At 45.1% G+C, this 16,281-nt stretch overlaps 1 protein-coding gene across 2 annotated transcripts in view; it reads left to right on the top strand.

The window, feature by feature from the left end:
- LOC140464052 (dual specificity mitogen-activated protein kinase kinase 6) overlaps window positions 1–16,281 on the top strand; it is a 148,023-nt gene that overhangs the window by 54,122 nt on the left and 77,620 nt on the right. For both annotated transcript variants that reach the window (XM_072558698.1, XM_072558700.1), the window contains one exon: window positions 8,756–8,869. In XM_072558698.1, coding sequence (XP_072414799.1) covers window positions 8,756–8,869 — 114 coding nt within the window. The remainder of the gene's footprint in view (window positions 1–8,755; window positions 8,870–16,281) is intronic.

Genomic DNA, 16,281 nt, shown 5'->3' with positions numbered 1-16,281 from the left:
AAACTGATCTTGAGTCCCTGCTGGATAACTCTCCCTGAGCTGGTGGAACTAATGTGAAAATGGGGGTCAGATATGACTTGACTTTCACCCCGGAGTATCCTGCTGTCTCAGCCTGTTTTATCTCTCTTCTCCTCTTTTTCTTTTCTGCACACTCTTGGGGGCTCTTTGTCTCTCATTTCTGTATCTTTTCTCACTCCTTTCCCCTCTCTGATCCCCTCTCCCCATCTCTCTGAAATCCTCCTCCTCTGTCTTACTCCATCACTGTTCTTGTCTTACCCTGCTTCTTTTACCTTCAAATAAAAAATGCCATGGGGTGATGCATTCCAACAGTTTGCATTGCTTGGTGAAATGAAAGTGGCTAAGTTATTTATTTTTACGGGGAGCATTAAATGTGATTTGGTTAAAAGCAATTTCTGTTTCAGCAATGAAATGCAAGTAAAATTAGCAGGAGCAATCTGATGGCCTGTCAATTCCCCCATTCACCAACGCAACCCATCTTGCCGTTTCCTGTCCACCATCTGAAACTCATTGTCTTCTCCCATTCCCAAAATCTTCCACTGACACTTCACTGTATTTCAAACTCTGGCTTCAAATAAAGCATAAATAAAATTTAAGATGAGCAGTATACTTGACATCATTTGTCATCTGGTCTGTGATCATTCTCGTGCAAGGCTGTGTAATGATTCATTATAGGAAGCATATGAAAGAGCTGTAAATTTGTAGACATCAAGATGCTCTGGCTCATAGGGCAGATGCCCCTAAGTTAAATGTTTGCTTAAACACTCAGACAAGAGACACGCATGACAAAATGTAATTTTTAAGATTAGTTTATTCCAACAAAGATAAAAGAACATGGAATTTTACAATGAGAGAGCCTAAGCGGTCTAAAAGGTATTGATGCTGCATCCAAGCCTCCTCCCTACTTTATCAGATTGGACTTGTTTAGTTAACAGGGCACTGCTGATTTTTGATATTGTAGTCTTCTGTCCTTGAGTTGGTAGAATTGTTGAGAGTAAAAGCTCTTAAGTGCTTGCTTAATTGTCTGAGAATAAGGGATTGTTATGTATTTTCAGGTCTTCATTTGATTGAAAGGGCTCTTGCAGCACAGTGGTAGTGTGCCTACCTTTTGAGACAGGCAGCCCTAGTTCAAGTCTCCCCTGCTCCACAAGGGTGTCATATCATGTCTGAACAGGTTCACTAGAAAATATCTCAGAAATGATTGGATGAACACCAGAAGCTGTGAAAGTCTTGAGGTGGTGTCTCCACCTCCAGGCCAGAAGGTGCAGGTTCAAGTCCCACCTGCTCCAGATGTGTGTTCTAATATGTCTCAACAAGATGATCCAAAATATTGAGAAGTCAAATTCTGGCAAACACCTGTCAGGTTTTCTACCCGAACTTGCAAAATCCAGTATTTCCAATAAGAGCAGGCACATTTGCTCTTCCTTCCAATTTAATCGCAATGTTATTGTCCATTTGCAAAATTCTTTCTAGCTGCAATGCTTGTTCACCACATGGTTAAAGTAAAGAAAGATGATATTATTGCCAGATATGGTTAAGATCTATACTCTTGTGACTGAACAGCAGTAGGCTTTATTGAACATAGCTACGTACAGAGGATGGTAAAAGAGAACACCTTGCTTGGAACCCAATGGAGCCAGACCCAGGGATCTGAAATTATTGTGGCCTTGAGATTTTCTTGTGCATGATCAATAATTAAAGGTAAAGTTGCCGCAATCCCAGAGTGTTGCTCTCATGGTAGAGAGAGAGAGAGAGAGAGAGAGAGAGAGAGAGAGACAGATACACAATTGTTGGTGGGTTAACCTGTGGGTCACCACTCCTCAGCCAGTGCAGGAATCAAACTCACTCTGTTGGAATCACAAACAAGCTGCCCAGTCAACTGAGCTAACTGACTCCCAAACCAAAGTGGAGAATATGGGCATCAACCCCACTACCCCTCAGGTGAAATGAGTGTTCTACCATTTGAGGTAATTCCTCCACATTCTTCACTTATCCCCAGAGAAAAGGCTCTTGTGGTATGGTGATAGTGTCCCCACCTGTGAGCCAAGAGGCCCAGGTTGAAGTCCCATTGGCTCCAGAGTTGCGTAATAACATCTCCGAACAGATTGGTTAGGAAACTATAAGCGTTACACCAGGCAAACCAGAAATGACCGTCTCAAGTCTCCAGATTGCAAATGCACTGATGTCACTAGTTTCACAGAGGAAACTTTAAAAATCGATGAAAAACCTGAAGCATGCAAACTGAAACATGAGCAGTGTAAAACAGCAGGGTGACACAGTGTAGTGCCATTGTAAACTCAGTGTTAGACTACAGCAGAAGCTGGGGTTCCAGTCATTCCCTTCAGGAGCTGGGTGGCTGATATTCCACCTTGGGATCCTGCAACCACACGGGATCAATGTGGATTTCACCAGTTTCCTCATTTCCCCTCCCCCCACATTATCCAATCCCAAGCCTCCAACTCGGCACTGCCCTCCTGACCTGTCCATCACCTTTCCGCTCCACCCTCCTCTCCGACCTATCACCTTCACCCTCACCTTTGTTTACCTATTGCACTCTCAGCAACCTTCCCCCAAACCTCACCCCCCTCCCATTTATCTCTCAGCACCCCCCCCCCCCGGCCCACAAACCTCATTGCTGATGAAGGACTTCTGCCCGAAACGTCGATTCTCCTGCTCCTCGGATGCTGCCTGACCTGCTGTGCTTTTCCAGCACCACACTCTTGACTCTGATCTCCAGCATCTGCAGTCCTCACTTTCTCCTGATTTAACCTGGTCCCAGGCACAGCAACTCTCTGTGGCCTAGAGCGAAGGTACCTTTATCATGTTTACCTCCGAAGGAAAAGGTGTGCTTTCTGTTTTCCTGTTGAAGGTGGAGTTGGTTTTGTAGAGGTCTGAGCTTGACCATTCCTGACCAGAACCTACGCCTCATTAATCTTTTGCTTGAGTTTCCTCAACGCTTTCTCTTTAATTTTTATAAAATCTGCAAGGTACATCCAGCCCTCTGGAAATACCTATAAAGGAGCAATGCTGCAATTGGTCTGATTCCTCCTTTGGGTACGTTCATTGCTGTGCTTGCTTTCCCCACATGAGGGCGCTGCGTCACTGCATGATATTCCCATTGTAAAACATGCCTGTCTCGGACAGCAAAGAATAGGCACCACTCCATTCATCTCTTCCTGCTTTTCAAAAGCATTTATCTATTGGCCCAATAGATGCTATTTACCATTACTTTTAAAATTAAATTTGCATGTGGAAACAAAGCACACGTGATGCTTTAAGTTCAGGAATATGCTGTGTATGTTTCACACCAGTGACAGAAAGAGGGAACCCACTGTAATGATGGGCAGAATAATCCCTCACAGTGAAGGCGATGTTACAGGCATGAGCCATGGCCTTCAGATCACACATCCAGAGACATTCAAACATGGTAGAGGTTAGGAAATTTTTGTTTTTGCAATTAACAGTTGATGCTAGATTAATGCACTGTTCACACATTGATTTATGTTCATGTGTACTGCAGTACAGTGAAAAGTTTTGTTTAATGAGCAGTACTGGCAGGTCATGGTAATCAAAGATGTACAGATCGAACGTTGTAAAATAACTGAGAGGTAAACAGGCGTGCGCAAGGTGAGATCATTGTTAGCAAGGTCAGTGTTATTTGAGGCTGGAGAGTCCATTCATTAGTCCAATAACAGCCGGGAGGAAGCTGTTTCTGAACCTGATGGTGCACATGTTCTGGCTTCTGTATTTTCTGCCTGATGGAAGAGATTGCAGGAGAGCATTAGCAGGGCGATGGGTCTTTGATGATGTTGGCAGCCTTTCTGAGGCAGCGAGCCATGTACATGGAGTCCATGGATGGGAGGTTTCATTTCTGTGATGGTCTGGGGCTGTGCACACCACCTTCTATAGTTCCTTGTGCTCCTGGACAAAGCAGTTGCTACACCAGACTGTTATGCACCTGGACAGTATCCTTTCAATGGTGCATCTATAGAAGTTGGTGAGGGTTCTTATGAACATGCCAAATTTCCTGAGCCACCTGAGAAAGAAAAGATATTGTTGTGCCTTCTTCACGATTGCAGCTACATGGGAAATCCAGGTCAGATCGTTGGTTATTGTTACACCCAGGAACGTTGACACTCACCACCCTCTCAAACACTGCTCTGTTGATGTAGATGAAGGCATGTCCTCCTCCTTTCTTCCTGAATTCAATGATCAGTTCTTTAGTTTTGCCCATGTTGAGAAAGAGATTGTCCTCATTGCACCATGCTGCAAACTCTCTACCTCCCTTCTGTATTTTGACTCATCGTTGTTAGATATCCATCCTGTTATGGTGGTGTCATCAGCAAACTTGTTAATGGCATTCACTTAGAATTTGGCAATACAGTCATGGGTGTGCAGGGAGTAGAGTAGGAGGCTATGGACGCATCCTTGGAGGACTCCAGTGCTGTGTTATGGTGGAGGAGGTGCAATTACCTACCTTCGCTGATTGTGGTCTGTGGGTCAGAAAGCTGAGGATCCACTTGTCGAGGGTGGAGCCGAGACCAAGGTCATGGAGTTTTGAGATCAGTCTGGATGGGATAATTGTTTTGAAGGCGGAGCTGTACTCAGTGACAGGAGTCAGATGTAGGTGTGCTTGTTGTCCAGATGTTCCATCGGTAAGCAAATTACAGGAGATCGAGGCAGGGCTGGGAGACTGGAGTTGATGTGGGCCATGACCACCATCATGCAAAGGGTACTGTGCTATTACTGCTATGTGTGTGTGTGATAATCTACAGTAATGTTCCACTGTCAGTAGGTTGTGCTGGCCTCTAGGGGGCAGTAGCAGTATATAAATATAAAAGCCGTAAACAGACTCTGAATCTGAAAGGTAGTTTCCTCATCACTTCAGCAGTGAACCTGAAATTATATTTTGATTACAGGGGAACCTCGATTATCCGAATGAGATTGGCGGGCACTATTTCGTTCAAATAATCGATTATATGGTTAATCGATTTAAATGCCTTTCCTCAGGGGCTCGGAGTTTTTAACGTCTGCTCCTGGTTCAGGACACTGCAGCAGCACATTGCGCAAGCCCCTGCCCCTTCCCTCTGCCCCCCCGAACCCCATCCAACTCTGCCCCCAACCTATCCAACTCCGCCCCCTGTCCCCCAACCCCCCCAACTCCGCCACCCACCCACCAACCCCGTCCAACACTGTCCCCCGCCCCCCCAACCTATCCACCTCTGCCTCATGGACCCCTGCCCCCCCCAACCCAGACCAACACTGCCCCTCCCCCACCCCCCCCGGGCCCCCCAACTCTGCTCCCCCCCCACCTCTAACCCTGTCCAACACCAATCCCGACCCCCAACGTCCGTCCAACTCTGCCCCCCTCTCTGGGGCAGCCCGACTGGACACCAGCAATGACACTGCTGCTGATGCCTTTTGGGTAAGTCTCCAAATAGCTCGTGCGCACACACACACACAACTTTTTACTGCAACTTTTTTTGACAGGTTCCACCTTTGCCCTGTACAGAACAATGTTGGAGAGATTATCTGCGGAAGGGAGGGATTTAGGGTGCATCCCTGTGTAGAACTCCAGGGAAAGTGTGAGGAAAGAGAGAGGGCGGGAGGTTAGTCATTTGGAGACGGTGCCTGTTTAATCACTGTGAACAAAAGACGCGATCACTGTTGGAAACACGTCTTTGATGTAATGTTTCTGTGGGGACCTCGAGCTCTCCTTCGGATAATCCGATATTCAGATTATTGGTACTCGGATAATCAAGGTTCCTCTGTATACAGTACTTAGGAAGCAGTTGCTGAAGTTGAGTGTTGGAATTCTTTTAATCTTAAATAGCTTCAAGGTAAGAATGGGAATATTACGTTTGTGTTGTATTTGGGCAATAAATTCAGGCCTGTGGTGACATTTAAAACAAATGAAGCCTCAGGAAGATGTTTTTGCCTTTGGCCCCGTTTCAGACAATAACAAGTGGACAAGCTACATGGTACTGTCTGAAACCCATGCTGGAAAAGTAGGAGGATGTCCACGCGTGGCTGGGTTACTGACACTGAGAGAGATCTCGATGGAGTCACCATTGAATACATGTCGTGGAGATGAGCTGAAGGTGTGGAAAGCTGAGCTGCCTGACACTGTCTTGGATGATACAGTCCAAAACCACATTCTCCTTGCGGCGGCCTGGCGTTCTATCCAATGGTTCTCTGGGAATCTTGCCTCCCAGGCTTCTAACATTCACTCCAGCTGGGAAGATTTATTACAACACCTTCACACAGTGTATTGGCACGCAGCAGAGAGACATCCAGTCACTGGTTCCATCTGTTTGTGTTGGTTATCTAGCCTCCTGTGGGGAGGTGAATTAACTGTCGTCCTCGATGTCCCGGTAAACCCTCTCATTAAAAACAACAACACCCCTTTTGTTACCGCAAAGAGACACCTCAATTACTCTCGCTGGTTGGAACTGAGGCTTCAGTAAGTCACCTGGAATGTTTTGTTTTAGTTTGCCTCAGCTCTCCTGAAATTATCAGACAGGTAAGGATAATCTTGAGTGAATCCATTGCAAAGAAAATGACCAATTACCATAAAGAAATGGAAACAGCTCATTACTTTCTTTATAAAATCAAAATGCTGTGAAATCTTCTTCAAAACCCTGTTAGACTGGTCTAAGGTTGGTACCCAGGTCAGTATGGACCCTGCCAGGATAATTAGATTAGATTAGATTACATTACATTACCTTACAGTGTGGAAACAGGCCCTTCGGCCCAACAAGTCCACATCGACCCGCCGAAGTGCAACCCACCATTACCCCTACATTTACCCTTTACCTAACACTATGGGCAATTTAGCATGGCCAATTCACCTAACCTGCACATCTTTGGACTATGGGAGGAAACCGGAGCACCTGGAGGAAACCCACACAGACACAGGGAGAACGTGCAAACTCCACACCGTCAGTCGCCTGAGGCGGGAATTGAACCCGGGTCTCTGTGAGACAGCAGTGCTAACCACTGTGCCACCGTGCCGCCCACAAAGTGCCATGATCTTCTCTCTGTTGCCCACACTCACTATCTCTGCTGCCCCACTCTCACTTTGTCACTGCTACTGCACCCACCACTGCTCATGCTGTACCACTGTCATTATCCCCCGCAAGGCGTGCCCTCGCTCACCTTCCCCCACTCACCCACCCTCCGTAACCCGATGCTGCCTATTCACACCTCAAGACACTCATGCCACCTACATTGGCACTAACTGCAGAGGCAACCACTTTCACCTCAGTCAATCCCTCCCCTTCTCTCACTCCTGGAGACAGCAGACCAGATGGGACAGAGAGAGAGCCAAGATGGGTGGCGGGCTTCCTGACATTCAGCACCTCACCCCCGTCGAGGTGGGGATCCTGACGCTGATCCCACAGCCCACCCCTAGCAGTCAAATGACCATATCCTACTCTCTGGTCTGATATCGGAGGCTGCCTGTGACTTATTTGCTGAGGTCCTGACTAATGGCTGCTCCCCTGGACTTCCCTGAGCCACCCAGTAACACTTGCAGTCTGTTTGTTGTGTAAACTGCTGGCACGTGGTTTCACATTGAGGCTGGAATGTGCTGCAGAGAAACGAGCCCAATCTAATTGCTGCCCGTTGCCTGTCATGACGAGCTGCCAGGCTATCTGTGCTGGGTTAAAAAAAACATATTCCTGGCAATAATGGCAGCCTTCAGCAGTTGAGGGGACAAAGGCACAGCAAGGTGATGGTGTTATATCTAGTTAGGGGTGAACTGAGAGAACACAAAGACAGCTTAGAGGTACACTCTGGTCTAGTCTGTGAACTGGCTGCTTGCTCCGATTTGCACCACTGTAACGAGAGGTGCCAGTGCACTCTTTAGTACAACATTGGATTGCTGAAGTGTGCTCCAGGTGGATGTGCCGTAGAGGCTGGTAGGTCTAAGATGCTAAGGCCTGTGGAATTGGGATGTGAGCAGCCATGTCCTGGTGCAGGCCTGAAATGCTGGCAGTCTGGGGGAATGAGCAGCAAACTGTAATGACTGGGTACCTGCTCTGACCTTCACACATTGCTCCAATCGAAACACCGGATTAACCCTCCATTTACAGCAGTCACCTCTCCCTCATGGGAAAGCAGCCCTGTAGTCCAGTTGGACTGTGGTGACTTTACCTTTAGTCCTGTCCTTTAAACAGTGATGGGGTCTCCTCTGCCGGCGATGACAATTGCTGTGATACATTATCGTCTGGGGTGGCACGGAGGCTCAAGTGATTAGCACTGCTGCCTCCCAGTGCCAGGGACTTGGGTTTGATTCCAGCCTCTGGCGACTGTCTGTGTGGAGTTTGCACATTCTCCTCGTGTCTGTCTGGATTTCTTCCGGTTTCCTCCCACAGTTTTAAAAGGATGTGCAGGTCAGGTGAATTGGCCATGCTAAATTGCCCATAGTGTTCAGGGATGCGTAGGTGTGGTGCATTAGTCAGGGGTAAATATAGAGTAAGAAGGTAGGGGAATGGGTCTGGGTTGGTTACTCTTTGGAAGGTCAGTGTGTACTTGTTGGGCCAAATGGTCTGTTTCTACGCTGTGGGGATTCTAATCTCCTAATCTTCATTGGTGGTAATTCTGTCTGCCTGAATAATGCGCTGGTAAATATCGTTGAGTAAAGTGTCACTTGTTGACGATGGGGTGCACTGTTTGTTCTGCCTGCTCTGCTTGGTTTAATCGGACCATGAAACCCTGTCTCCATTTTCTGTAGAATTTCGAAGTGAAAGCCGATGACCTGGAGCCGTTATCGGAGCTGGGCCGCGGTGCGTACGGGGTCGTCGAGAAGATGCGGCACACACCCAGTGGTACACTAATGGCTGTCAAGGTAAAGCCAGCTCTCTGGAAGTATCAAGTCATTCACTGAAAGGAAGGGAGGCAACTTAGGACCACTGTGTGATAGTCTTATCTATGTCATGGGCTCCAGCAACTGTTCAGCCATTTTTGTTATGGCCAACTTTCCCGTGCCCTCCATAGAGGTGAGTACTGTCTGTGTCACTGGCTGGTGTAGCGGGTTCTTGAGGTATGGAGTAAATAACATCATGGATAGGGGCCCATGTGACACCGAGAATGTACCCCCAGTCAGGGTCCAGGTAGAATATGAAAGAGCAGTGGAGGTTGGAGAGACTGATGGTTTCCCAGCAGCTGAAACTTTAATGGAACAAACAGTCTTTTGTGTGCTTCCTGAAAGGAATAAGGGGGAGAAAGGGCCAGTTGGTCCATCATTTTCCATTCAATGGTGTTGTCCTATCACATATTTAAACTGAAAAAGTCCAATAGTAACTACAGGCAGTTGAAGATGTAGGTGGATAGGTGAACCAGCTACATTGGAATATCCACTGCCTTCTCCATGGGGGTGGAGATCGAGACAATTGAGGTGACACCTTTTTGCACAATGCTGTTTTCATCTGATTCAGTAAACAATCCTTTGCACACATGGCAGCATTAAATGTAATTTTTACAGTTACATTTGCTCATATGCAAACATTGTTTAGGATGTGGAACTGATTGGTGTGGCTACACGAGATGCCAATTGACACCTAGTTCTGTTCTTTAATTGGGAAGTTGATTTACTATCTCGTTTTTCATCAGCCCCACACTTCATTCCAGAGATTTTTTTGTGCCCTTTTCTGTTTCTCTGTATCCTTTCGTAAAATGTTATTGCTGTAGTTGCAATCACAAGACCAATTTTTCACATTCCATTCCTTAATTTTGTCTTACAAGAGGCAGCTCATAAAATATTATTTATAGAAGGCGAAGGTAAGTGATTAGTTTACTACAAATGAAGGGAGGCTGGAGATTGCATTTCTAATTTAAGACAGCTGGTTTGTGTGGAAATTATGCAAGTTATGCAGTTACATGGTCGTTTTTCTAATGTCCTTTATCTTTGGTCCAGCATTAACCATACATACAGGTTGGAATGGCTTGTTTTGATTGTGGTTTTTACCCGTATGTCTAACCTGGAGTCAGCGTGAATTTGCTTGATTCACACAATGATCACCGACGTGTGGAATATTAATTTAGCTGTCTGCCCAGTCCACCACTTAGTTAGTTTTTGGGCAAAGAAACATGAGGATTATCCTGAATTTTGATTTGCCGGGTGTGTCAAAGCTTGACGTATTTGATCCAACAATGCCGCCAACTGAAAATGTTTGTCAGTGAATTTGAATCCCTCTGTGGCTCTGCCCCTCTGTATCTCTGGAACTCTGGTCTATAAGCCTTCACTAATGCTGCATTTCTCCTCCTCCTGGCTTTCGGCACATCGCTCATTTAATTTGTCTCCATCTTTGGTGACCGTGACTTCCATCTTCTGAGGTTCCAAGTTTTTAAAATCCAACACATACCCGCCCGCCCCCAATAGAGATCCTTTTGTGTCTGTTTCCTCCTTTTTAAGATGTTCCTCAAAATAATGCCTCTTTGCTCAGCTTTTTACCAGCTGTCCTCATGTCTCCTACTTTTATTGTGGTGTGTTATTCCACCAGCACAATTCAACACTTTACTGCTCCACCTGAGCAAACACTGACTGGCCAATCCTATGAGAATTGTTGGTGCCTTTGCCTCAAAGGGGAACCCATTCCATTACCTACTCTGCCCCTGTCCTAATATTATTAAGTGGAAGCCAGCAACTCCCTCCCTAAGGACACCAAGTGTCCTGACCCACCAAGCATTGCTGGCATTTAAGAGGGGAGCTGACCTTCTCCAGGGCTATTGTGAATCGGCAGTAAACGCTGGCCCAGTCAGTGAAGCCCATGTCCTATGAATGGAAAAAAAAAACATTAAAGGAATGTATCAAATTAAAATTTGATCAGCAATGTCTGATTTTCTTTAAAAGCCTTCCCTAAATTCGGACCTAAATCTGGTGCTGCCGAGCTGCGGTGTATCAATGGGATCTGATCAAACATCATTGCTATAAAATGAACACTGCATCATAATTCAAGAAAATGGAGTCATCTCCTTATACAGGACTCACCGCTGGTCCTGCTGTCACAAAACTTGTCCGTTTTGCAGAATCTGCATGCTTTTCGAACCAAGTGGCTGAATTTTTATATCTCAGTGGGGGCAGTAGACAGATTCCTAGATTCTCGTCCTGACTCTCCTGTCGCTTTGACTCAGTGGTATCCTCAGGCCATTCCTTTGAAGGAGGCATTCGTAGAATCGTGGAATTGTTATGGTGTAGGAGGAGGCCATTTGGCCCATCACACCTGTGCTTGAAATGGGCATCGGTACCTGGTGCCCATCTCCTGCTTTTTTTCTCCATGCCCTGAGTAGGTATTTTTATCCAAATAATCACAGATCCAGGCAATGCATTCATACCCTCATTCTGTGTGTGAAAAAGTTCTTCCACACTTCACACCGCCTTCTCCTGCTCATCCTTAACTCTATGCCTCTTCCTGTTTCCTTAATGAGCAGGAATGGTTTCTCCCTGTCCACTCCACCCAGATGGCTCCTGATTTTGAAAACCTCCATCAAATCTCCTCTCAGCCTTCCTCTGTACAAGGAGAACAGTTCAAAAGTTGTGGTGCTGGAAAAGCTCGGCCTGTCAGGTCGCATCCGAGGAGCAGGCAAGTCAATGTTTTGAGCGTAGGCTGTTTGTCAGGAATGTTGCTTTGCTGACTCTGCTCCATCCTCTGAAGGATGCATTCGTCGAATCACAGGATTACTATGGTGTAGGACCTCGTCCTGATGAAGGGCTTATGCTCGAAACACCGACTCTCCAGCTCCTCGGATGCTGCCTGACCGGCTGTGCTTTTCCAGCTCCACACTTTTTGATTCTGATCTCCATCGTCTGCAGTCCTCACTTTCTCAAGGAGAACAGTCCCCAGCTTCTTCAATCTATCATCATCACTGGACTTTCTCACTGGCTTCAGACAGATGGGGTTAGCTGTCGCCAAAGCCACATGTGGTTTATTCAGCTGCTTTATATTTTAAAGTAAAGAGCTTCTGACCCTCATTTGACCCTGATGATGGACTCTCGTTGGTCACAGGGAAAGCGTACATGAAGCTTCACCTGCACTAAAGGGCACAGTCAGTGATTATAATTTTAATGTTTGAATAGTCTGAATTTAAATTCCAAATTAGAAACAAATTCTTGTCCTTCAGGAAATCATCCTTTAATATGGACAATACTCATGTGTTTTATCTTGGTCTTTATGATTTCTATATTTTGATAAATAGTTGATAATCATCCAAAGAACTAGGGCTATACAACACAGAATGTCTGTAAAGCTTTAAACTCAAAAGCTTTGATTGAAGTGAGGAGACCTCTGCTGATGCTGCAGGCAAACTATGCACAATTTCTCTGAAGTCTTGGGTTAATTTTATTCAGATGTACAAACAACTTCAGTGCTGATATGTGTGAAAATAAATGTGGAGAAGATCGTTTGTTGGCTGTTTCTAATGAAACCTCAATGTTTTCTAACCTTGCTCCACTTCACTGTTGTGGCAATAGTCTAAGCAGGTGAAGTGTAGCAGTGAGGATTCCTGCTTTCAGTCTTGTGCCTGAGATCTAACCTCGGCCTCTCCACCAGCTATATTTACTGTGCATTCCTCTGTCAAATTGAGTTGGTCACTGTCATAGTCATGAGGCCACATTAACTGAATTTCACAACTAACCAACTGCTCAAAGCTGATTTATAAAAGGCAAAACAAATCAAAAACAGAGAACTTTTTTATGAAGACAGAGGCAAGCGTTAAGAATGGACTATTGATGCTTTGCCGAAATAATGCCATTTGTACCACATTAAAGTTGTTGGTTTTTAACTGTTTAATACAACCTGTCATCGGTATCCTTGATCTTGTTCCTTTAAATTGATATCTCAGAGGATCTCAATCCATGTTATGTAGTAATCCAATATTTTTTCATATTTTAAAAACATTTAATTTTAGTTTAACCACTCTGTTCAACCAACATACTCTGAGATTTCAACGAAGGCTAAATTTGCAAAGTGCCATCTTTGTGCAGCTCAGAAATTATTTAAAGTTTTCGACACAAGTTACTTCAAAAGCCTTTCACAGTGGCAGTTACATTTGCTGGTAGAGTCATACAGCATGGAAACAGACCCTTCAGCCCAACTCATCCATGCTGACCAGATTTCTTAAACTAAACTAGCCCCACTTTCCTGTGTTTGACCCATATCCCTCTAAACTTTCCTATTCATGCACCTGTCCAAATGCTTTTTAAACATTCTAACTGTACCTGCATCTACTAAGTCTGGCATTTTATTCCACATACGTACTACCCTCTTTTTTAAAAGAAAATGTTGCCCGTCAGGTCCCTTTTTAAATCTTTCTCCTCTCACTTTAAAAATATGGCCCCCAGTTTTGAACTCCCCCACCCTAGGGAAGAGACCTTTGCTATTCACATTATCTATGTCCCTCATGATATTACATAGTGAGGTGAATTAATATAGTTTGTGTATTGGTGGGTGGGAATGACATGCTAGGTGTTGAATTGGAAAAAGTGGAAACAAAGGATTCTCGCATCGCATAGAAATTTCAGCATATTTTTCTGCCAACTTAGTTTGTAATTGGATTTGTTTGAGAGACACACCAATGTTTTTATCAGAGTTAGTAAGAGACATTGTTTAATTATAGTCACAGGCGTTCAGTGGGTTGACCTTGGAGAAGTGACCTCTGCTGTGGAGATTGGCTTTTCTGCAGCCAGTGCCAATCCGTCAACTAGGCATCTCTTCTGGAATGAAGATTTCCGGAAGCTTACGTGGAGTGCGGATCTGCTGCTGCCTAGTTCGGCCTGTTCATGATTGGCAGCTTCTCAGTGGCTGCTGATGATGGCATAGTCACTGCTGGGGACAATCGGATCCATCCCTCTCCTTTTCTCTTTTATGCTTCACTCAGTCTCAAAGGTACCTGCTGCCCTCTCCTCTCAGCATCTCCAGGCATTGTGATACATGGTTGGCACTGGCACTGGTGATGGTTGATGTGGCACAGAGAGAGGCAGTTCTTTCAGGAGTGTATGGAAATGTTTGTACTCTTTCTGTTTTGCCAATGACTAATTCCCTGTGCAACACAATCTTGGCTAGTTGATGGCCATCGGCATGGACAATGTGATCTGCCCAGTGTAGATGGCTTTGCAGGAGGGTTGGCTTTGTTCAAAAGATATTGCGTGTGTCCACAATGTCAGTGTTTGTGATACAGTCCCATCAGTGAAACCTGAGACTGCTGTGGAGGTAACTCTGATGTGGACACTCTAGAAAGTGTACACGACCCAGGATTCAGTGCCATGCAGAGGCTGGTGAGGTCTGTCGCTTTGCCAACTGACCCTGGTTGGTGTTCCACACTCATTTGCAGACTCCGCCAAATGCTTTATTGTATTTGCTTTTGAAAACCACTTCCTCATCAATGGTGACATTAAACGAGGTGACACCCACTAAGAGAGTAAACTGCCTGACAGCATTCAGCTTGGCTTCTCCCGATGTCAATGCTTGATGTCTACATTCTTCTGGGAGTGCAAGCTGATGAAGGGCTGCAATTGCCTTTAAAACTGATTCTTAGTCCAAAAAGTCATGCTGTCTCAGAAGAAAATGTGATGTGACACATTGCAGGTATGACTGACTGGGGGTCAGGAGTTCAATGCAAAGATGGGAATGGCTGAATGTTTCTATGTCTTTGTGTGTGAGCTTGAAAGTGACTCCGGGTCAGACTAATCAAATTTTTCCACAGTAGTCTTTTACCAAGTGGTAAAATAATCCCAGCTTGTTGTGTCACCTCCCCTATCCAGCTTTTTGATCGAGACTGTCTTAGGCTGGCGGGTTGTTAACAAAATATGGCATGATGGCCGAGTGGTTAGCATTGCTGCCTCACAGCACCAGGGTCCGGGTTCGATTCCATCTTCTGATGACTGTCTGTCTATCTGTGTGGAATTTGCACATTCTCCCTGTGTCTCCGTGGGTTTCCTCTCGGTGCTTCCATTTCCTCCCACAGTCCAAAGATGTGCAGGTTAGGTGGACTGACCATGCTAAATTGTGTGCAGGCTCGGTGGATTAGCCATGGGAAATGCAGAGTTATGAGGATAAGGTGGATCTGGGTGGGATACTCTTTGGAGGTCCGGTGTGGACTCAAATGGCCCGTTTCCACACTGTAGGGATTTGATGATTCTAGGAAGGTACAGATGTACTGAGTTGGGATAAAACTTGAGTTTGATAGCCAGTCATTGAATTATTGAGTGAAGACAAAAGAGAGCGTTACAATAAAACAAGGTATATGATTTTAATTTTTGGAATAATGCTAAGACTGGATAAGATACTATTTTGTTTAATATCAGGGGAGCAGGACCATATAATCTGACTGTAAAGAGACCAAATATTAAGCTGATAAAAGAAAAATCATCATTCTGAGTTACCAGCATGTACAATGCAGTAGGTACAGTTCCCATGCTGATAGACGATTTGTTCCTAGTTCAGCACCATATAATGATGTAGGAATATAGAAACAGGAGTTGGCCATTCTGCCCCTCAAGCCTGTTTTGCCATTTAATAAGACCATGGCTGATCTGTGGCCTATCTCCATATACCTGCCCATATCCCGTAATTCTTTTGCTTAACAAAAAAAAAAGCTCTCAAGTATCAACTACCATTTGTGGAAGACAGTTCCAAACATCTACTGCCCGTTCTGTATTGAGGTGCTTCCAACCATCGCTCCTGAACAGTCTACCCTCAATTCTCAGACTATACCCCTCGTTCTAGAATCCCCAACCAGTGAAAATAGTGTATCTTTATCAACTCTGTCTTTTCATGTTAATATGTTTCATGTTGAAGACTTCAGTCAGATTACTCCCATAGTCTTCTAAATACTAGAGAAAACAGGCTTAATTTGTACAATCTCTCCTTATAACTCCTGAAGTAAGAATTCTGAAGCGATCAGCTGAAAGTAAGGAGGATGCCTCAAATGTCCTTCCTGCAGTTCCGTATAGTTTCATATTGCAATGAAAGTAGCTACCATTGCTATTAGCTGAGCACATGGACCTGTGGATCATACATGAGGGAGATAAGAGCAATTAGTCTGGTGACTAGTGATTGGAGTGAGGTCAACTAGGTGGATCTTGTAGAATGAGTTCCCTGATTGGACCAGGTTAACAGCCCCAATCAGGTAGTCCTGGCTGATCAATATAAACAGGAGTATCAGAGGTTCTGTTCACTCAGAGCTGGCTTTGAGCTTGCTGGGTCAGTGTCATGTACTGTGCATGTGTAAATAAAGGGGAACCTTGGTGATGGGATATTGGAC

Source organism: Chiloscyllium punctatum, chromosome 39, assembly GCF_047496795.1.
Source record: "Chiloscyllium punctatum isolate Juve2018m chromosome 39, sChiPun1.3, whole genome shotgun sequence".
Lineage (NCBI taxonomy): Eukaryota > Metazoa > Chordata > Chondrichthyes > Orectolobiformes > Hemiscylliidae > Chiloscyllium > Chiloscyllium punctatum.
The sequence above is the reverse complement of the archived record's forward strand: the minus strand, read 5'-3'. Positions and strand labels throughout refer to the sequence as shown.